This window comes from Tachypleus tridentatus, chromosome 7 (assembly GCF_004210375.1).
Source record: "Tachypleus tridentatus isolate NWPU-2018 chromosome 7, ASM421037v1, whole genome shotgun sequence".
NCBI classification, from domain to species: domain Eukaryota; kingdom Metazoa; phylum Arthropoda; class Merostomata; order Xiphosura; family Limulidae; genus Tachypleus; species Tachypleus tridentatus.
Genome location: NC_134831.1, coordinates 125,800,474 through 125,823,837, shown reverse-complemented (window position 1 = coordinate 125,823,837; position 23,364 = coordinate 125,800,474). Strand labels below are relative to the sequence as shown.

The window sequence follows — 23,364 nt, the reverse complement described above, 5'->3', positions numbered from 1 at the left end:
GTACTCACTGTCACATTTATAACACACTAGCAACTGCAAATTTGACATGTCGCGCGCGTGAACCTTGGACCTGCTTATCCAAAATATACTGGCTGTCTTGAAGAAGTCTGTTTCATCTATTCCTGTTATTTCGGTAAATTCTTCCTTTTATACGTCCCACAAATTTTCATGTAATCTAATGTTTAATCTTTGTCCAGAATACCGACAAAAATAAATAATAACTTAATTGCCGAATAGAGCTCCAAAAATAACATTAAACTACCCTACTTTATACCACATCTTGATATCCACCTAACGTTTGTTAGAGATAACACTGCTAATGATTTAAATCACAGTTTTCTTAACTGGCCCACTTCAGGTTTCCACGTAAGAAGAACGTATAACAGTATTTCAACTACAACTTATATATTGTGCGCGGTGTTTCATTGATTATCAGAACTTATTAGCCTGCGTGGATTACAACATAAAGAGTGTTATAACGCAGAATCTCTAACCATGTTTTATCAGATTCAGTACCGCGAAATTGACATATTGTTTTCTCAATTGAAATGCTCGCTCAATAAAGCAGTCGGTATTGCGTATTGTAAGCGTATGTTGTGTAGAAATGTATACTGTTTCCTTCTGTAAACCTAAATAATTTTGTTTTCTATTGTGGTATTGCCCCTTGATGCAGGTTTCTTCGGACAATATTAAAACTGGGTCAGTAATGACGGTGGATATATTACAGCTCTGTAAAACTGTTTAACCCTTTTCAATACTTAGTTTTTCCGCTTCTGTATTGTTCGAGAAACGCACGGGTTCATATTATCAAAGTGGAGAAATGTCTCCAGCACCTATGTAAACATATAAACAACGTATTAGCTCAGACAATGTTTGTTGTCATCTGATCAGTTTGACCAGTTCTAGTATTGGACGAAATATCTCGGTACCAGAGGCTCTCGACAAATAACAATAAATTTAGAATGCTGTTGGTCAACCATTCTACTTGAGGTTCGCACCGGGACAATAACAAACAATGTTATTAATTTCCCCAAGTTACTTTGTGATGTAACATTGCACATATGTTACTATTAACGATAAGGTGTTTCACATCCTAAAACTCGACAACAGCTAGAAAATATTAACAAAAATCTTACGATATTAGTTAAATCTTGGAATGTTAGCAAAATACGCAAAGTTGACCAATTAGGGAATTATGTTCCTAATACTAGATTTCAAATGTTAAAAACTGAGACCTAATCTTCGTAATTGTGTGGTGTAACCAAACAACGTTTTTGGAAAAAACTAAAGAACGTTTGGTGGTTTGTAATTTTCAATACATAAAGAGAAAGGTTACAGGAAAAATAAAATCGACAAATACTTACTGACCTAAACAGGTCAACACATGACAAAAGCGCTATATTTTTATGGTTATTAATGTGATTCAACTATGCTTGATCATAACAACTATACTGTGACCTGAACTAAAATTCCAAGTTACTGAATTTTCTAAATGAACATTCCTGTGTCTTACCTGTCTTACTAAAGATGCCCTTTTGATATATAGTTAGTTTTTCATGGAACTTTTGTATTGTTTTGTATTGTATACTTCATCTGTCTTACTAAAGATGCTCTTTTATATCTAGCTAATTTTTCATGGGACTTTTGTATTGTATTTCTTATCTGTCTTACTAAAAATGCCTATTTTGTATTTAGTTAGTTTTGTATTCGACTTTTGTGTTGTATATCTTATCTACCTTACTCAAACGCCTTTTTGTATTGTTAGCTTTTCATAGAACTTTCTATTGTATATGTCATATGTCTTACTAAAAATGTTTTTTTTATTTAATTAGTTTTCCATGGGACTTTTTATTATTGTTTTAACCTATACAGCAAAAAAGTTTTATAAATTAAATAAAGTGACTGATTCTTCCTACAAAAGATCTGAAACACTGTAATTCAACATTGCGTGAATTTAAGTTTCAATCTTAACATTTAAAAATCCGTTTGACATCAAGTAATATTAATAACTTTCATGTTGTTTTTTTCAGGAGACCTGGTGGTCCAGGTAAACCCTCGTGGAACAATCCTTTCAGGGAAGTAGAGGATAAACCTCGATCACCATTACGTGGTAAGACTAGTTTCACTTCCATTTGGGTTTTACCGAGATTAGTAACGAAACACATAAAAAATAATGAGCAGTATAATAAAATAAAAAATTTAGAACCTCCACCATTATCTCGTCACTCATAAGAATTTTACGCTTCATAAAAGCACAAAATAAATAATGAGTCAAATATCTATGTACTTAATGCAATTATCTGTGAAGCACGACTCTCGTCCTTTCGTTGTAAAACGTTGAAAACTAAATACATTAGAATATAAAAACTTTAAATATATTTCTAGAACAAAATATTATGTATTACCGTATGTTTATTATATGATGATTTGCACTTTGTGAATTGAACTAACTAAGTAAAAACGATAATGAAAAATACCCTCGCCATAACAATAGACATGGGTACCAGCAAATTAAACATATTTTGTTCTTAAAAATATTTACGACGAAATATGGTTACTTTTGAAGTAGTGTTTAATGTTTAGTTCTTATTTAGGCAATTGATGAGCTTAAGCAATAGTTTTGGTTAAAATTAAATCTAAGTCTGTGTTATGGCCAGGTTTGAATTTTCAATGTCGTAGCAGCGATGTTTGACGAATAGTTTAAGGCTTAGTTTGAGTCTGTGTTAAACCTTTAATTATTAGTTTGTGGTGACCGTATCCGAAGAATAGTATTAGAATAACATCGAATCTAAATTATTTATATTGTAGCACTCGTGTTTAAATAATAGTTCGATTAAGAAAGAAAATAAAATCCGTATGACTCTGAAGGTGGGGCCTTTTTTATATTTTTTTTTTTTCCACTCCTGAATAAAGAATTTCTGTTGCGATTAAACTTGACATTCTGTAGTCGTTGAATTGAGATTTGAGTGAACTTTTTTTTTCTTGCAACTAAGTTTTTTTCGGATTAGCAAAATGTACATGTGGTCCAATTACTGTTAAAATTTTATCTGAAATTAGCTTGTTGACAAGACCACATTTTAGGTCTGGTTGTTGTTACGTCTTGCTTTGAAGTTAAAGTCCTTTTTATTGGAGACCAAAGTTTACAAACTTACAACGCTAAAATCTGGTGCTCTAACTTGTAATGAAGATATATTACAGATAGTCTATTGTGCGCTGAAACAAATAAATAATTTACAAACAAAGTTATTTTGTTATTTTTGTTTTTGACTGCGTCCTTGAGGTCCGGACTTGTTGTTGAAGCTATGTTTATTTCTTCTATTTATTTATTTTTTTCAAATGTGTTTAGTTAAATTTCTTGCGCATTTAAGACAGAACTTAGAGTATTATGATTTTTCCATCTTCTAACATTGGATATTTCACACGTCATTCGATTACTCCATCACCTGGACTAAATATCAATCAGCTAGTTAATGTTAGTAAGCACCATTGTTTTCAGCTGAAATTACCTGGCTACCTACGACACTTCTTCCTACTTACCAAAAATGAGGCTTAACCTCAGAGGCTGACCAAACTTTGGGCTTCAGGTTTTAAATAGTATTCCAAAATGAACATCTCATCTAATCGATGCCGTATAACTACTTCTTATTGTGGTACTTTGTAAGAACTAAAATTACTTCACTATCATACGTTAATTTGAAATTTAAGTTTTTTCATAGTAAATTGTTATTAAGATAGTGTATGGTTTAAAAATATTTTATGCTTCTGTTAAGGTTGAATTACAAGTTAGGCTTCTGTAGACGCTGAATTTGTACTCAGGTTTCTCATAAAACTAGGCTTAGGTTTTTGTTAAGAGTGGCTTTCAAATCAAGTTTCCGTAGATAAAAACGTTAATCCTAGTTTTATAAGAAACATGAGTACAAATTCAGCGTCAACATCCATAAGTTCAGTCTCAGCTTTTATTAAACTAAGTCCAGAGGTGACTTCCGATGAAATATAGTTCGAAGTTAAATGTGTAGTTTGTATTTGAAATGTAAGTATTGTTGAGTTTGAATTTAACTCTTACGTAAGTTTAGTTTAAGTCGAGATCCGGAGGAAAGGGTTAACTTCTTTAAGATTAAGTTTAAATTCAGTCGAGATCCAGAGGAAAGGGTTAACTTCTTTGAGATAAAGTGTGGTTTCAGTCGAGATCCGGAGGAAAGGACTAACTTTGTTTAGATTAATTTTGATTTCAATCGAGTTCCAGATTAAAGGATTAACTTTTTGAGGTTAAGTTTTAAGTCAGAATCAAAATTCTGTCGAAACTGCGCGTGAAATCTATTTTTGTTGAAATTGGGTGTGAATTTTGTTCACACTGAAATTGAATTTGACAGTTGTTATTTTTTGACATTGTTTTATGTTGATATTAAAATTTCAGGTCGGATTTGTATCGGGTTTAAAATCTGACATTAGCTTAGACTTAATTTAACGGACAGTTTATTTAATATTAGGCTTGAGACCTGTTCTATCGATTTGTACATCCACTTAGTTTCAAACATTGTGATGAATATTTTCATTTAATGTTAAAATACGGACATCGTGCACAGATCCAGAATATGGAACAATATGTTGCTAGGAGCTGTATCCCTAGTGTAAAGTTATTGTTAAATAACAATGGCCGTGATTCCATTCTTTGAACTTTGATATCAAAGAGGTACCTGAACACATGAAATCTAATGTTTTAGAAATACTAACTTTAAACTGTTTTTTAAATAAAAACACCGATAACAGTGAACCAGATTCTAGTGAACCTATTTTTCAAAAGTAAGTTTCTGATCTATCCATTAAAGCCAATTTTTATTAGGGACGAGTTAATAAAATATTTTATAGTTGGATTGGTTGTTTGTAATTTAACAATGAAATGAACAATATATGAAACTAAAACGAATCAACACAGTCTGATTTTGAATTAAAAACTAACATTGAAAGAAGCCTAATTACCCCTCTCTCGTTTTTTAATAAATAATAATAATTTGTGGTACAGATATTTACTAATAATAGAAAAAAAACTTTGTTCTAATTTTATGATAAAGTTACATGTTTCTTTCCAAATGACAAAAACTTCGATAATTATTTCAAACATTCTGAGACTCGAGTTCCGTTACACGCGTTATTTATGGCAGTTTAATCATAATAATAAAGTATTGTAGCTACTAAACGGCACAACAAAAGCAAGTATGTTTTGATACTAAGAAAACCGGAACACTCTACAGTATCAGTCAGACTACAGCTTACTTCCCGCGGAAATACCACCTCATTATGATGTTGGTTTCCGCTTCCTCTCTGGGTTACTGACAGTCCATGACAAAGAATTAGGTCTCGTAAGAGGTTAAACGTGAAGTTCTTCCAAAGAAAAAAATTTGTTCTGTGAGTGAAAGGTTTGGTTTCGTTTTGTTTTTTTTTAATTTAGTGCAAAGCTACTCGAGAGCTATCTGCGCTATCCGTCCCTAATTTAGCAGTGTAAGACTAGAGGTAAAGCAACTAGTTATCATCACCCACCGCCAACTCTTTGGCTACTCTTTTAACAAGGAATAGTGGGATTGACCGTCACATTATAATGCCCCCACGGCTAAAGGGCAATGATGTTTGGTGTGGCGGGAATTCGAACCCGCGACCCTCAAATAACGAGTCGAGGCCCGGCATGGCCAGCTGGTTAAGGCACTCGACTCGTAATCTGAGGGTCGCGGGTTAGAATCCCTGTCACACCAAACATGCTCGCTCTTTCAGCCGTGGAGGCGTTATAATTTGACGGTCAATCCCACTATTCGTTGGTAAAAGAGTAGCCCAAGAGTTAGCAGTTGGTGGCGATGACTAGCTGCGTTCCCTCTAGTATTACACTGCTAAATTAGGGACGGCTAGCGCAGATAGCCCTCGAGTAGCTTTGCGCGAAATTCAAAACAAACCATTAATACGAAACTGTTTACCAATTACAATAACAAGCAAATATAATGAGGACAAGAGAAGTGATGACTTATGTTTAACTATATATTTTTATTTGTTTGTTTATTGTTAAAAAGTAACAATAAAACAGAAACTTTAAGTGCATTTCACAATTATGATAGAGCGTAGTAAAAATTTAAATAGTTTGTTGTATTCTAACAAAGAGCTAAATTGGTAAAAAACAAATGGCTGCCTGCAGGTTGTATATACAATTAACCAAATAATTTTTATAACTACATCTTTACATTGAGTAATTAAAAATGGATACAGTTTATTAGTAAAAATAAATTCATACTTATTTTGAGCACAAACGAAGCCATTGTCTGTCTATCATAGTTTATTTCGCTCCGACACATGAAAAGTATAGGTCTAAATGTTATCGTGATTTCTACATTCGGGAATAGTTAATTATTGTCTTAAGGCAGACAGAGATATGGATGTTATTTTTCACGTTACTACTTCTAGACAAGGTAATAAAATTAATAACAGCCACTTCTTTAATATATACACTGTTATGAACATGTTAAAATTCTTTGTTCTTACGCCTATAAACCTGAGGGCTCATGTGTTTTAAGAGTAACAGTCAAATCTTATTGTCCAAATAAGAGTAGCTCATTGGCCGGCAGTGGCTGCTTTTGACTTGACTAAATGTCTTTCTCTAATCTGTCTTCTCATAGTTAGTACTATGAACATATTGTCGTTTACTCAAAAAGTCCAAAAAACAAACAAAAAAACTTTTCTCACTGGATCTGTTAGTGAAACAAACTGTAGTTGTTTTCATTGCGTTATAACTGATACTATAAGTAAAGGCCAATTTACAGGCGTTCTTATTAATAAACGGTATACATGTGTAGGGTGGGAAAAGAGGCTTAACAGATGCCTCAGTTAAACTATAGTTTAATAAACAAACTTGGTATTCCGAAAATTGTTTAATTTCGAAATCTAAGTTCAAATTGAGATCCAGTTCAATTTATACTTTGATCAACGTGTGTCACTGGGTCATACTAATAAGCTTATTTATTATACCTGTTATTGGGCAGTTAAATAATGTGATGAAATGAAACGGACCACTAACACTTCATCTATACAATGAACACGGACCACTAAAACTTTATCTATACAATGTACAGGTGTTTTTTTCTTGTTTTCTTCCAATAATGACTACAAAGCACGTTCACACCAACAGTGTATTTGGTAGAATATGGCTTAATCTCAAACTGTTACTCTGAAACAAACAATAATTAGATTGGCTTCAACTGTCTTCATAATACTCTATTTTGTAACAGCCATATAATATCATCTGTATAATAAACTGAACCATCCTAGGTTTACAGCAGTGACATTTTCTTGTAAACTTCTTCCAAACATTTAAAATGTTTCTGGCTGGGTGTGGCTTAATGGTTGTCGAGCTGATACGTTGAATTTATGGTTCCGTGGTTTGTTGTTCATGGGTGTACAAACACCCTCCGATATTTAGAACCGTGGGAGCGTTATAAGAGTGACGGTCAACTCTTAATAGTCGGTCAGCAAGATCTGCTCACGAGTTGGTGGCAGGTTTGTTTACTAATCTTCCTTCCAGTTAATCAGTTCAAAACTACGTAAGTCATGCATAGATAGCCTTTTACACAGTTTTCACTAAAATTATAAAACAAGTCATCAAATTATATGCAAAATTAATCATAAGGAACAAATATATACACATGCATTGCGATACACCTGTTTGTTATTCTAACCAAGTGTTTGCTGTTTGATATTGATGAAATAAAAGCTAAGTTCTGTGTTTAGTAACTATTCAGTGTTGTATGTAGCTTCAGTGTTGATATGTTTATTTACAATTATGTTTGTTGTTGTTTTTAGGGAGTAAATATGGTCATCCCAAAACTCCAAACATGTTTGCTGGTAAGAATCCCATTAGTACATACTTGTAATGATAGAGTAAATATTCACTTTGTATATTATTTCAAGTAACCACTTTTTTTCCATTTCATAAAGGACTTTGCATGGCCTGGTGGTTAGGTTACGTTACTCTCAATATGTGTGCCTTGGGTTTGAGTCCTCGTCGCCCTCAAATATGCTCACCTTTTTTTCAGCCGTGAGGGTGCTAGAATGTGACAGTCAATCTCGCTTTTTTTTTGTAAAAGAGTAGCAGCACAATGTTGGAGATGAATGGTAAGGACCAGCTGCCATGGAACATCTGGTCTATCAATTAGAGACGACAAGTGCAGATAGCCCTCGAGTAACTTTGTACCCAATTCTACAAACAAAGCCATATAATAACTCAAAACGTCTGGACAACCTACAAACCGTTTATTCGAGCTAACTAGTCTGTAACAGCATGAACTTTTATTCGCGAAAATTGACGTTTTGATATTTTGCCACATCATGAGAAACTTTTTAAACTGACTGTCTCACGTGCACACACAAATATTGTATGCACGTTCCGAGCTGAGCTTAAAACAAAAACAAGCAAACGAATGTCACAAGCTCAGAGAATAATATCCTTGTATCATTATACATACTACACTGTTATAAATTACAACCGGTATATCAAATATTAAGTGTTTGTCATTTAGGATGTTATAACGCTACCTCCTATCTGTATTTCTCAAATAAGGGTAGGACTGTTAAGAAAGTAACCAATTACTTTGTTTCTTATTGTTTTTATAATAGATTATTTCGAGGCTCTAAGACTTTCAGGGCCGTATAAGTCTATGCATTAATCCGTTTTTTATCACTAAAAATCTAAAACCACAACTAATACCAATATATCTCAGAAATATCAAGTTTTGTTGGTTCTCACCCTAAAAAACCACTTTAAGCTCTATAGATTTTCCTTGAGACAATAGAGACAAAAAGCTTACTGTCTGTGCAATGTAACTGTTATAACTATAATTATTTATTCTAGACTGCCACTGATGTATGTCTCGTTTCGAAACGAAGTATGCCAATACGTTGGTCATTTCCCAATCAGAAAGCAATCAAGAACAGTCCATATGAAACTATTCAACTTGTCAGCCACTGCTTAAACTTTCATTGAAATGTGTTTAAAATCGTTTTTATCTGTGAGAAACATTCTTAGAAACAGTATTCCTAAATTCGATCAGAAGAAGCGTAGAAAAAGTAGCAAAGTTTTGTCGATGACTTTCAGTGTCCACGTGATGTGACGTACGAGATTGGAATGGGTCTGATTCGGAAAAACTTTCAATTAACCTGGTTGGAATCTCTATTCAACAGAAAGAAATCGTGGTTTTTAATTGGTTCTTTTTCTCCCAATGCTTGCACGTATGCAGTACCTTTCTAGCTCATCAAATTGAGTCAGGTTGAGAAACCGCTGTTTTAACATGCAACAGTAAAATAAGCTTTCTCGAGTTATAAATAACCACGGCAACCATTTTCTCTGATAAATATGGTTAGGTTTGTCTTGAATTTCGCGCAAAGCTACCTGAGGGCCATCTGCGTGAGCCATTCCTACTTTAGCAGTGTAAGACTGGAGGAAAGGCAGGTAGTCATCACCTCCCATTGCCTACTCTTGGGCTACTCTTTTACCAACTAATAGTGGAATTTACCGTCACATTATAACGTCCTCACGGCTTAATAGGCAAGCATATTTAGTGTGACGGGGATTCGAACCTGCGACCTTCCGATTAGGAGTCGAGTGACTTAACCACCTGGCCATGAGTCAATTTCGATCATCATAGATGTATGTTATAAAGTACAATGTATTTAAATGAGAATTATATGTGTGTGTGTGTGTGTGTACCTGTATCCCTGTAGTTATTTAGTTATCTTAGATTTATTTATTGTAAATGTATTTTTAACTTACAATGTTAGTACCACGTAATACATTACGTTCTAGATTAAATTATTGTTTAGGATATATGTAAGAAGAACACATTGAGAAATCTTTTAACTTATAAATCTCGTGTTTCAGGTTTACTTTCTTGTTGATTTATTTCAGGAATGCAATGTTCGCCTCTGTCTTCTCCAATGGCTGCGTCCATTTCTTGTTCTGGCGACTTGGACAAAGTGTAAGTAACACGACTACTTGTTTTCTCAAGAAAATAATTAGAAATTTAGGATACCTACGAGGAAAAATCACGTGTTTATGAAACTACAAGTGGTGTTCTCTTATTTGTCTTTGTTTATTAAATAAAAGAGTGTGTTATCCAGAAAACGATTACTTAAAAATACTAGATGGTAATTGACAAATACGACATGTCCTTTAACTTAGTAACACGTGTGACGTCACTGTTTTTTTTTATAATAAGTTTAATAACTGAAGAGGTAACACTATGCATGTAACTAATTATTTGAAATGTTAAGGTTTTCATACATGGAGGAGGCTTAGATAATCTAGACAAGGAAATTCATTTGTTTCGCATGGTAAAAATGACAGGTTTATTATTAACTTAGGACATGTGAGGCCAAGTGTATGCAGGGATTTTATTTTCCGGATGGGGCAACACAGAAAGTTCATGAATGTGATCAACAGACTGGTAAATGGAGTCCACGGAAAACTTTCCCGGATTGTGAACGTAAGTGAAACAAGTTGCTATAAACATCTGGTAAATGTAAGGTTCAAACTAAAACAAATGAAACTGTTCAACTAATACTAATAGTTAACATAAAGTATTAAGAAAATATCTGATCCGATTGGATATTAATGTAACGATGAATCAAATAATCAGCTAACATTTCCATCAACGGATAGCATCACATTATCGTGTCAACATGATGTTGTTTTATATGCCTGACATAACGCAAACAAACACAACAGGTATTCTGTTATCTTTCCAATTGGCAATTTCTACTAGCTTCTGAACACAATAGTATTTTCCTATGCGTTAAAAGAGTTGGATTTCAAACTATTGTTTAAAATTGTATTACACACAGTAATTGTGGGGTTTATACAAACATTAAGCCAACCATCTTGGTTACCATTGTTTGTCACAAGTGATCGCAGTAGCAATAGTGTCAGTAAAAGTAAGCAAAATACAAACATCAGTCTCAGCAAGGGAAGAGAGGGTAAAGAGCGTTAAGCACTGTATCATGTAGTTAGGTGCCGCATTCCCTTAAAGGGCCTGAATGGCTGTTATTGCACGCGGAAGTATACATCGTTATAAATTTTTGAAAACTCAAAGACAAACCAATCAGTTTAATACATATTATATTGAAGTTTTAGCTCGCGCCAGCAACATATGTTTAATATATATAGCCACATTTACTATCAACCGAAAATACCAGTATCTGATCAGGTTACAAGAGCCAGACAATTTAAGCTGTTATCCAACCAAAACTGCTGTTTAATAATAATAAAAAACTTTATAAAAACAGTTCTCTGAAATCAGACTTTTTAAAAATATTTAACGGCCTGGCCAAGTGGTTAAAACGTTTGACTCGTAATTCGGAGTTACGGTTTCGAATCTCCGTTACACCAAACATGCTCGCCCTTTCAGTTATGGAAGCATTATAATGCGACGGTCAATCCCACTATTCGTTGGTAAAAGAGTAGCATAAGAGTTGGCGGTAGGTGGTGATGACTAGCTGCCTTCCCTTTAGTCTCACATTGCTAAATTAGGTACGGCTAGAACAAACAGCTTTTGTGTAGCTTTGCACGAAATTAAAAAACAAATAAACTTTTATTTTGCAAAATGTATTCATTCATTATGTTGCTATACCAAAATAACAGCGTTTGAGGTTCACAATACTGGAGTGAAAATTGTTTCGCAATATTTAAGACAAACGCTATGGTCTGAAAATGTTATTTTGAGAGGTGATTTTTTCAGTGGTTATTGCTGTAACTTATATTGTTCGGAAAAGTGTACTTAACCTGAAGGATGTTTATCTTCACCAGCAATTTATATAGCGGAGAAAACGAGAACTATTTATTCGTTTTACGTAAAGTTATTTTTAAGAATCTGTTACTATATCAAATTATTTTAAACGTATGCACACGAAAAAAACAGCAAAAACTGGTCTAATTCATGAATGTAAGCCTTATTCTGTAATGATAAGGTTAGTTTACAAATTAAGAAAATTTTATTTATTAAATTTCTCGAAGTTTTATTGTTTTATCTTACAATAGTTATGCAGCCCAGAAGCTAAGCCTAATCGATTTTTATAGGGGTCGCTTTTGTTTCTGTTTGTTTGCTTGTTTGTTTTGGAATTTCGCACAAAGCTACTCGAGGGCTATCTGTGCTAGCCGTCCCTAATTTAGCAGTGTAAGACTAGAGGGAAGGCAGATAGTCATCACCACCCACCGCCAACTCTTGGGCTACTCGCTTTTGTTTCTATACAGGAGTTTGGTTTTCTTGGATCAGTAAATTAGTCTGTCAACGGTCAAACTACAAAGATGTATATAGAGTATATGAAATACTCTCTAATATAGTTTACACTTACGTGCCCTGCTAGGACGACAATACGGTTAAGTACGATTGCTTACTATATAAACTAGCATAGCCCGCCATGGCCAAGCGTGTTAAGGCGTGCGACTCGTAATCTGAGGGTCGCGGGTTCGCATCCCCCGTCGCGCCAAACATGCTTGCCCTTTCAGCCGCGGGGCGTTATAATGTGATGGTTAATCCCACTATTCGTTGTTAAAAGAGTAGCCCAAGAGTTGGCGGTGGGTGGTGATGACTAGCTGCCTTCCCTCTAGTCTTACACTGCTAAATTAGGAACGGCTAGCACAGATAGCCCTCGAGTAGCTTTGTGCGAAATTCAAAAACAAACAAACAATATAAATTGACTACCGGATGTTAGTCTTTGATGTCAAGTAGATTTAGGCTTAGATGCAAAACTTATTTATAATTTCCGAACTGAAGTTATAAACCGCAGTTTACTATATTTAATGCTCTTATCATATCTGTGTTTCAGGAACAGGAAGAGGAAACAAGCTTGGTAAGAACTTAGATTTTGTTTTAATTTGATTATGAATTAAACATTTTCATTTTATGCTTTGATTCGATTAAGAGATTAGCTTCTTTGTGACAGTTTTTTTTTCTACTCATTGGAGTATTATATTATATTGTTGTTGTTTCATTGTACGCTCGTGCCACAAATTGCTTAAACCTAAAACGTTAACACTTTCATGTATATCAGTGTGTATCTGTTGATGACGTGTCAAGTGATTCAAAGATTATCTTGCGTTGTTTGTGGCGGTATTAGTGGAATATTAGAAAACTTATAGATTAGTTTCTGTGACCTATAATAATATCACCTGACTCAGAGAATATCCTACGTATCTTCAAAAATTAGACATTAGCTATAGTGATATTAGTATAGGTTTAAAAGACTCGAAGATTGACCCCGTACAGTGGTGTAGAAAAGAGATGTAAAGTGGGGGTGTCCAGCTTAGCATGCAGATTTCATAATAAGAGTAGCTCAGTTTAGGGGGTCTGGGAACATTATCCCCAGATAACTGATGTAAGAATATACAATTGCTATGTAAGTAAAATATGTAAAAGTAAGATGCCACAGTACTCTCGCTTCTGACACCTGTGTTGTGTTATCAGCCAATAATGATATTGGTAGACAGTTACGCGTGTCCATAAGCCATAAGATAACATTTTTCATCTAATGTTTGTATTGTGGAAGATCAAATACTGTGTTTTGTTTTTGTGTCATTTTGTTTGTCGCTATAAGTCTCCTGATTTTTTATAAGTTGTAACCAGTACTTTGTTTCTCCACAGGACTCTGCGAACATTCACCTTCTCCTATGATGGGGTCCATAACGTGTGAAGAAGATTTTTTTCGAATGTAATCAACTTAATTTCACTTAAACTTTTTTCAATATCTTGGCTGAGAGAAAAACTGACATTTTAAAACAATTAACGTATTATTTTCCCTTTGTTTCTCAACTAATGATAAAGGTTTGATATACTACAAATTATTCATCTTAATAGGCCCGGCATGTCCAGGTGTTTAGACACTCGACTCGTAATCCGAGTGTCGAAGGTTCGAGTCCCCGTCACACCAAACATGGTCACCATTTCAGCCGTGGAAGCGTTATATTGTGACTGTCAATCCCACTATTCGTTGGTAAAAGAGTACTCTAAGAGTTGCACGAAATTAAAAACAAACAAACTTCTGAGCTGTACTATAGACAGATGAAACGCATTCTCACCAAGTACACAGATGATGTAATACCCGAAAGTGCATTTTGTTTGCACATGAGAATATTGTATGTTTCAGCTAACTTAAGTACAACATAAGATACGTTTTATCCGAGCAAAATACGTGTTTCTTTTCAGTTTCAAATTGTGCTACTTATACGTTACGAGTCTTAATCAGAAAGTGTAATGGTTATATGACTACCGTTTCAATAGCAAAATAATCGCCCAAGAGTTGGCTGTGGGTGGTGGTGACTAGCTGCCGTTTCTCTAGTCTTACACTGCTAAAGTAAGGACGGCAAGTGCAAAAATTCAAACCAGACTATGTTAATAAAACAGGTTAAAATGTCACTTGTCTGAAATGTAGTAACATCACTAATTTATTTAATCATTTCGCTAGAAGCCCATTCAATATAATTCTGTATAATTGTTTTCCCAATATTTCAGATGTATAATTATTACCTTTTTGAGGTCTGTTAGAATATCAAATAAAACTATTAATGTTAAACAAGTGACTGGGCCATTAACAGATTCAATGTTGATTCTGCTTCTACTAGGACTTGTGAAGCCAACTGCAAGGATGGTTATACATTTCCTGATGGCTCATTGCGGATGACATTATCGTGTAACCAGCGGACAGGACAGTGGTTACCTGAACACAACTTTCCTGACTGTGAACGTAAGTTACTCGTAAGATATTCATCGATGCAATTTTCCTTCGCAAATGGCCCAGCATGCTCGCACCTTTCAGCCGTGTGGGCGACGGTCAATCCCACTATTCGTTGGTAAAAAAGTAGCCAAAGGGTTGGCAGTGGGTGGTGATAACTAGCTGCCTTCCCTCTAGTCTTACACTGCTGAAATAGGGACGGCTAGCACAGATAGCCGTAGTGTAGCTTTGCGCGAAATTCAAAAACAAACAAGCCTTTGCAAGTAATTAAATCTTACTCACAATAATCGTCGATGGCCCTGGTATATCCTGTTGATTAGAGTGATGGACTGCGAAGCGAAATATCCAAGGTTCGAACCTGCGATTTTTCACCGAACTTACTCCACAGTTTTAGCTGTGGAGATTGTTTAACAGTGGTAAACAAATTTTTTATTGGATTACAAGTAACAGTGGAGGTGGTGAACGATGTGGCTGGATGTGTTTTCCATATGGCCAGCAGTTCTAAGTTAGAAACGGCTATGCCTGTACCCCGGGATTGTTTTTAACCTGGTTCTTTATTCCATGTGTCACTTAAGGTGTCTTTCGGGATAAAAATACCACATAATAAATATTCTTTGACTGACGCTGTAAAAGTTTTATAATGCAAAGGTTTTGTACTTAAAACATTCTATTATTAGTCGTTCACGTTTAACGGGATTTTTTAATGTGATTTTTTTCATTTGCTCAATAAAGCAAGATTATTTTTTATTTTATTTTTCTTTCAACAGCTCAGTGTGACCCACCGTGTCAAAATGGAGGACGATGTGTTGCGTCCAACCGCTGTTTATGTTTACCCGAATACAGAGGGCAGTTGTGTCAATATCGTAAGTAACTTTAAGGTGTTAAAAGTTTATATTACTTTCACTCTTCTTCCCGCCACCCTCAGAGGATAAAGGGTATTTCATTTTCACCGTCTCGAATGGTTTAATGGACTTATTATAACCAAGAATATAGGAAAAATGAACATGCTTCGAACAAGAACGTATGAATATTATGTGGTAGAAACAAATGAAAACCTACTTAGAATTGGGTTATAGACAGAAACAACCTTATATGTTTAAGTTATAGAAAAAACAACGACAAATTGAGTTGAAATATAATATTTATTAAACTAATTTGAAATTTGAAAGTTTCAATTTATTTACACCAGTTCTGTGAACTCGTGATTAAATGTGTCGATGTAACAAAGTTTCATGACTAACAGTCATTTAAACTTCAAGACGAACTCAGTGTCTCCTCACTTTGATATTATATCCACAGAGCCAGAAACAAAGAGAGTGTCCTGTCAGCATGCGAGAAATAGATTTAAACGGAATGCAAAATGAAAGAACATAGTATGATATTTTAGCCTGATATGTGTTTCAATCTATCTTGCCCAATGTGATATTTTAAACCATTTCCAATATAACTATTTAACTTGAAGTTTCCAAAGGACGCAGTTTTGTTATGCATAATACTACTTTTAACGCTTGGAACATTTTTAGAAGAGTGGCATAGCCAGGTTTTCCATGAGGGAGGGAGGGGGGCGAAAATGTTAAGGAAAGGAAGTAAGGTAAAAAGCTTAAATTCATATATTTTTAACAAATCAAATATAATAGCGTTTACAGATTTTTTTATGTAAATGATACAAAACGAGTTTATTACATATAAAAGCTGAAAAGTAGTATGTGATCAATATGCCTAAATTTTTCAGGGGGGGACGAATCCCCTTGGCTACGCCTCTGTATTAGAAGCATCAGGACATTTTGTACAGTTAGTCTTTATGCCTTGTTATTTTGTGAGTTCAAGAAATCCAAAACTCCCCATGTGTAATACCACTTTGTTTCATGAACCTTATTATGGAAATCAGAGGGAATTATGTCATTTACTAAACATTGGAGCAGTATCATCGTTATTACATATTGCCACTAAATACAAATAGGCCTAAATTATAATTGAAGAAGAATTGTGAAAAACTTCTCCTTGACCGGTGTAAAAGTATATAATCACGAGCACATTAAACTTTCAATTTCAACACCAATTTAACCACAGTCTCTATGTTTCGTTACTAAGTGCAAGACAAACACAATACCAATATTATTTATAAAATACAATGCAACAACTGATAATACTTCTATATTAGAGAAACAAGCAGAAAAACGGAAACTAGATTCAAAGAACACAAAATACACCTTCACACGTTTTTTTAACACTGAAAATCAAATAAGCACATCATGACCATAGAAAACACCCAGATATTAAGTAGGGAAACAAATATAAACAAACTTAAAATCAAAGAAGCCCTACTTACGCAACAACTCAAACCAAAAATTAAACAAACGTAAAGGAACACCTTTATACCCATACTAATTAATGTCCTAACATCTAACTGCAACGCCCCCTACAATATCCTATCCGTATGCACTCTCGTTCCTAAGATATGTGCTCGGCAATGGTTAGTTGCAAACTCTCTTTGTTAACCTGAAGATGGCCTAAGAAGGTCGAAACGTTGTTCTGTACTTTAATTAAAGTTTTAATACCCATACCAGCCGTCTTTAGAATACATTAGTACACAACTGTTTAACACCAAACAACTGTATGAACATATTAATAACAAACAACTGTATTAACAATAATGCCTTTTGGTAGTTTGAATTAATGTTGTCATCAACTGACGCGAGAAGATATCATAATTGGATTACAGTATTTGGTTTCTTTAGTTATATAGTTACTTCAGAAACAGTTAAAAATAGGACATTGGTCTTCACAGCTGCTAACACCAAGTTATATTATCATTCAAAGTTTTTTTTTTCATGCCAAAGGTAAGGACATTAAAATTCAAAATCTCTACCGCTAGTCTCATAAGCCTCGTAATAGATAACCTGAGACCGCAGACCTCTGGCTGGCCAGAAAACTTTTAATTAAAGTAACACAATGATGTTTCTTATCCAAATCTTGTTGTTATTGTTGAGTCAAATAACCTGTTAACCAAACAAAAAATAAATTTATTATATTTTATTTTTTCCAGCAATATCAAACTGTGATATTCATAGTATAAAATTTGTTGGAAGTTTACGTTGTAACCATACATCCGAAGAGACAGTTTGTGAAGCTGAGTGTCCAACAGGGATGAAGTTTAATGATCCGAACCCACATTTTTACCGATGCAATCCTGAAGGTGTCTGGTTTCCATCAGATGCGCCAATCTGCATTGATGGTCAGTTAAAACAAAAGCTTCTACATTTGTATTTATCAGGGTTCTAAACTTTTCTCGCTTGATGAGAAAGAAACAATTTTAGGAACCAGGGAACAGTGGTTGTAAAAAAATATAAAGTCCACATGGACTAGTCATTGCGTTAACATTTTCTCTTGAATATTAAATATCGAATTCCAAAAGATATAATCTTATAGAAGACTATTTTTAGATTAAAACTGCAGACAAAAAGTATGTCAAAAGTTTTCAGAGATGTATTAATCCTAAAATTATAGCCAACCCAAAGTGGTTCAGTGGTAACTCTCCAGGCTCAGGATGCTAAATATCGGGCTGTAATATTCGTAGTGGGCAGAGCACATATCGCCCACTGTATAACGTGCTTAACGCCAAACAAACAATTCATTAAATAAACTGTAATGTTTTACGAACGTTTTACATAAATTAACATTAATATATGATTAATTTGTTTTAAAATGAATAAATTTATAAATACTGTAAGTTTTCCCGCCACACTCCAAGCGTTTCGAAGCAACGTACAGTATCTTACAATTTGGTTAATTTCGAACTACTGTAAAATCAATTTAATAACAATATAAATAATCGCAGGCAAAACAATTTTTGTAGCACAAAAGTCTATTGTCAGGCTTTCGGTTTGGTATTTTTTTATATTTGAACAAAATTAAACAAAGACTAATTTTACACAATCAGTCCCTAATGGTGTCAAATTTGTAACTGTTAGTAAACAGTTGTTATTGTTAAGGACAAAGATACGTAATGGGCTGGCTCTTCTCTGCCCACCGCAGTATTGAAACTCGATATTTAGAGTTCTGAAGCCCACAACATTACCGCTGAGCCACCAAGGAACTTAAATGATTGCATAACGTATTAGAACAGTTTAAACACGTTTTTGTTTGTAAGTTATAATTTTGTTACTAAACTTGGGCTGTATAAAAATCACTTCCTTTTTCATCAGAGTTGGAACAGCAAGTACAACAAGAAACAAGGGAAACAAATAATGATTATTTTGGCATTCTCAACGGGTTAGATACTAATTTGTATGAACGTGAAGATTCTATTCAAGCTCTTTTAAACCAACTTGGTAATTTGGGAAACAATCAGCAAGAGTCCCAACTTCCCCAACATGAAGTTTACTCCTTGAATAACGAAAACCAGCCCAACTACGTAATTCCTGGACAGGAACACGTAGAACAACCAATTCAACTGTTTAATGTCGAGTCAGGTCAGGGCAACCAAGATACTGGGAACTTTTGGAATCCATTTGACCACCAAACTCCTCAACAAGAGACTGAAGTAAGGAAATTCACCTCATAAGAGCGATTGCTTTTCTTTTATAATAATCCACGGAAAAATATGATTCATTTCAAAGACCATTGGCTCTTGAACTATTAAACTACGTACATGACGAGGTGGTATGAGAAATAATTGTAAATAAAATTCGATTAAATAGTTTCGAGTTATTTTTAAAATTCATTTGGCACTTGCGTAACGTTCTATGTTTAACAAACTCACGAATGTTTTAAATACAATTAGTTAATACACAATTCTTAAAATAAAACAGATTCCAGTCTTAAAAAGTACAAAAAATACCAATAATTTACTCTACAGAATTGAAAATCATGGTGACACATTGATATACATGTAAACATGTAGAGTGGATAAGACTGTTTTCGCCCGGCATAGCCAGGTGATTAAGGCACTAGACTGGTTATCTGAGGGCCACGGGTTCGAATCCCCGTCACGCTAAACATGCTTACCCTCTTAGCCGAGGGGGCATTATAATGTGATGGTCAATCCCACTATTCGTTGGTAAAAGAGTAGACCAAGAGTTGACGGGGGTTGGTAATGATTAGCTGCCTTCCCTCTAGTTTTACACTGCTTAATTAGGGACGGATAGCACAGATCGCCCTCATATGGCTTTGCGCGAAATTCAAAACAAATCAAAACTTTTTTCCAGTGTTATCGGGTTTTTAATTAATTTACTCTTATATAGTAAGTTATTTGTATTTTATTCTACTTTTGAGACAGGAAATTGCCGTCTTTTTAGAATTGTGTATTAAAAATTGTGAGTTTTTAAACATTTGTGTGTGTTAGTTAAATCCCAAAATTATGTTTTTTATGTTAAAAACAAATAAAAAAGTTTAACCTCGTAGCTTCTATACAAATGTAATGAAACTGTTTCAATTGTACTTCACCTGTTGGATTTATAATTACAAATTCGTTGGAAAGCATTCCAAAGTTTTACAAAGGTAAAAATCCGAAACATCTGTTTGACATAAACAGTAGAACAGTAGAACAGTTTAATTTTCTCTGGGTTAAAAGGTTTAATAAACACGCACATTCCTGGATCATGTTTAGTTCATCAAACCTTTTCTTCTGTTTTTTTTTTTTCAGGATTCAAGTCACAAGCAACAACAACTTGAAGAAGGTGAGTGTAAAGAACTTTTTACCATTTAGTGCTCACCCTTTTAGCGGTCGGGGCATAATAAAGTAGCGGTCAAACCCACTATTCGTTGGTAAAAGAGTAACCTAAGAGTTAGCGATGGGTGGTGGTGACTGTCTGCCTTCCCTCTAGTCTGAAACTGCTAAATTATGGACGGCTAACGCAGATAGTCTTCGTGTAGCTTTCAAAACAAACAAACAAACCGTTCAGTACAATTCTGCTTTCTAGTAGCACAGTTGTACAGTCATGTGAAAAACTTAGAACACCCTATGAAGCCTGTGTATTTTTGGATATATAGATATTTAATCTCAATATTAACAATACTGAGAGATTATAGGAATATAACTAAACAATTAAAACTGAAGAAAAGACTTTTCAAGATCTTCTGTAAATGTAATTCTACAAAAATGTATATTCTAACTGAGAAAATGATAGGACACCCTAACCTCTAATAACTAGTGTTACTCCCCTTTGGCTGAAATAACTGCATTGAGACGCTTCTTGTAGCCATCTACCAGTCTCTGACATCGGTCTGAAGAAAGTTTGCCTCACTCCTCAATGCAGAATTCTGTCAGCTGTAAGATGTTTGAGGGGTTTCAAGTCACCCCACAGCATTTCAATGGGATTAAGATCTGGGCTTTGACTCGGTCATTCCAAGACTCTCCATTTCTTAGTTTTCAGTCAGTCCTTGGTGGATTTACTGGTATGTTTTGGGTCATTGTCGTGTTGCAGGGTCCAGTTTTGCTTAAGCTTTAATTTTCTTACAGATGACTCACATGTTCCTCAAGCACCCTCTGATACACAGTAGAATTCATGGTGGATTCTATGATTGTGAGCTGTTCAGGTTCTGCTGCAGCAAAGCAGCCCCAAATCATGACACTTCCATCTCTATGCTTCACAGTTGGTATGAGGTTCTTTTCCTGGAATGCTGTATTTGGTTTACGCCAAACATGTCCTCTGTTCTGGTGTCCAAATAATTCAGTTTTGGACTCATCTGTCCAAAGAACATTATTTCAGAAGTCCTGGTCTTTGTTTACATTCTCTCCGGCAAATTTCAGTCTGGACTTGATGTTTCTCTTAGAGAGCAAAGGTTTCCTCCTTGCACACCTCCCATACAAGTTAAACTTGTGCAGTCTCTTTCTGATTGTAGAGGCATGCACTTTCACATCAACAGTAGCCAGAGCCTGCTGTAGGTCCTGTGATGACATGTTTTGGAGACCTCTTTTAGCATCTTGCGGTCTGCTCTCGGGGTGAACTTGCTTGGACGACCAGACCTGGGCATGTTGGCAGTTGTTTTGAAAGCCCTCCACTTGTTGACTATTTTTCGGACAGTGGAATGGCTGATTTCAAAATCTTTTGGAATCTTTCTAAATCCCATACCAGACTCATAAACTGCTACAATTTTCTTTCTGAAGGCCTCAGACAGCTCATTTGCTCTCACCATGGTACTCACTCTCACTACAACAGTCAGGAGAACACCAAACTAAATGTCTGAGGTTTAAATAGGGCAAGCCTCATTCAAAATGCTGAGTAACGATCTTCTAATCATGTGCACCTGGTGTGATACACCTGTGTGTGAGTTGAGCCATTTTAAGTGGGAATAAATGTGGGAGTGTCCTAACTTTTTCATCAGTTAGAACATGCATTTTTGTAGAATTACATTTACAGAAGATCTTGAAAAGTCTTTTCTTCAGTTTTAATTGTTTAGTTATATTCCTATAATCTCTCAGTATTGTTCAAATTGAGATTAAATATCTATATATCCAAAAATGTTACAAAAATACTCAGGCTTTCATAGGGTGTCCTAATTTTTTTTTCACATGACTGTATGTCTACGGACGTACTACGCTAGAAACAGGGTTTCGATATCCGTGGCAGGCAGAGTACAGATAGCTCATTGTGTAGCTTTGTGCCTAACCTTAATCAAACAAATAGCTCAGTGCTCATGGCTTATATGATCAGTATACATTTAACAATAATGTACATCTACTACTAAACCACTTAAAAACCTCAGACACCGATGTATGTAATCAGGTGTTTACAACATTCGCAGGATGGTGTGAATATAAATGATAGTTTGTTTTATGTTTTCTGTACTATAACAAAATCTTTAGATCAATAATTACTTAGACCTCATTCATACACACACATGTATATATTATACGAGTTTATACCAAATTAAGATTTCTTTTATTTACAATATTTCGATTCTGTTCCCAGGACCATCCTTTCTATAAATGCTACAATGTTACACGTTTAAAGGATGAAATTCTATGGTAAATATTTAGATCCACCAGCACAACTGATTCTTAAAAGCTGTACCATAATCACGAAACATTTTTTCAGTTTGTTTTTGTTTGTTTGTTTATTTGCAGTGATTTTGGTTTCTAGTGGGACTTGCGCCGCCTGGGGAGATGTGCACTTTCGGACATTTGACGGCCGATTGTATGATTTTCCCGGAAGCTGCAGCTATATTCTCGCCGCAGACTGCGTAGACAGTACTTTCTCCATCATTCTGTACCACGATCCTGGCTGTTCAGAAGACGTCCACAACTGCAGAAGAAGTGTAGGGCTAGATATCGGAGAAAAAAAATATGTTGTTGCTCCAACCACTGCTGGTTTTGTGGTGACTAGGAACGGTGAACAACTTTCGGTGCCGTCAACTTCAGATGGACTGATATTTCAGAAAGTAGCACAATACGTTCTCATCCGGGGATCTCTTGGATTTACCCTCTGGTTGGATGACCAGGTCAGATTATTAGAAACAATAGCTTAATACAAATTTAATAAAATAATACTTACAACAAAAGTAAAGTGCGAAGTGAAGTATCGAACACCTAATTATTACAGTCAAAGTACCTATAATTAAGAAACAGAAACTCGAAATTTAAAACAAACAAATTTTCAAATTACATTGTTT

General features: G+C 34.8%; 1 protein-coding gene across 2 annotated transcripts in view; it reads left to right on the top strand.

Moving 5' to 3' along the window:
• LOC143256532 (hemocytin-like) overlaps nucleotides 1-23,364 on the top strand; it is a 157,067-nt gene that overhangs the window by 2,926 nt on the left and 130,777 nt on the right. For both annotated transcript variants that reach the window (XM_076513879.1, XM_076513878.1), the window contains exons 2-13: nucleotides 2,031-2,110; nucleotides 7,834-7,875; nucleotides 9,935-10,004; nucleotides 10,390-10,511; nucleotides 12,850-12,873; nucleotides 13,665-13,731; nucleotides 14,642-14,763; nucleotides 15,519-15,614; nucleotides 17,798-17,986; nucleotides 18,957-19,294; nucleotides 20,396-20,429; nucleotides 22,820-23,193. In XM_076513879.1, coding sequence (XP_076369994.1) covers nucleotides 2,031-2,110; nucleotides 7,834-7,875; nucleotides 9,935-10,004; nucleotides 10,390-10,511; nucleotides 12,850-12,873; nucleotides 13,665-13,731; nucleotides 14,642-14,763; nucleotides 15,519-15,614; nucleotides 17,798-17,986; nucleotides 18,957-19,294; nucleotides 20,396-20,429; nucleotides 22,820-23,193 — 1,558 coding nt within the window. The remainder of the gene's footprint in view (nucleotides 1-2,030; nucleotides 2,111-7,833; nucleotides 7,876-9,934; nucleotides 10,005-10,389; nucleotides 10,512-12,849; nucleotides 12,874-13,664; nucleotides 13,732-14,641; nucleotides 14,764-15,518; nucleotides 15,615-17,797; nucleotides 17,987-18,956; nucleotides 19,295-20,395; nucleotides 20,430-22,819; nucleotides 23,194-23,364) is intronic.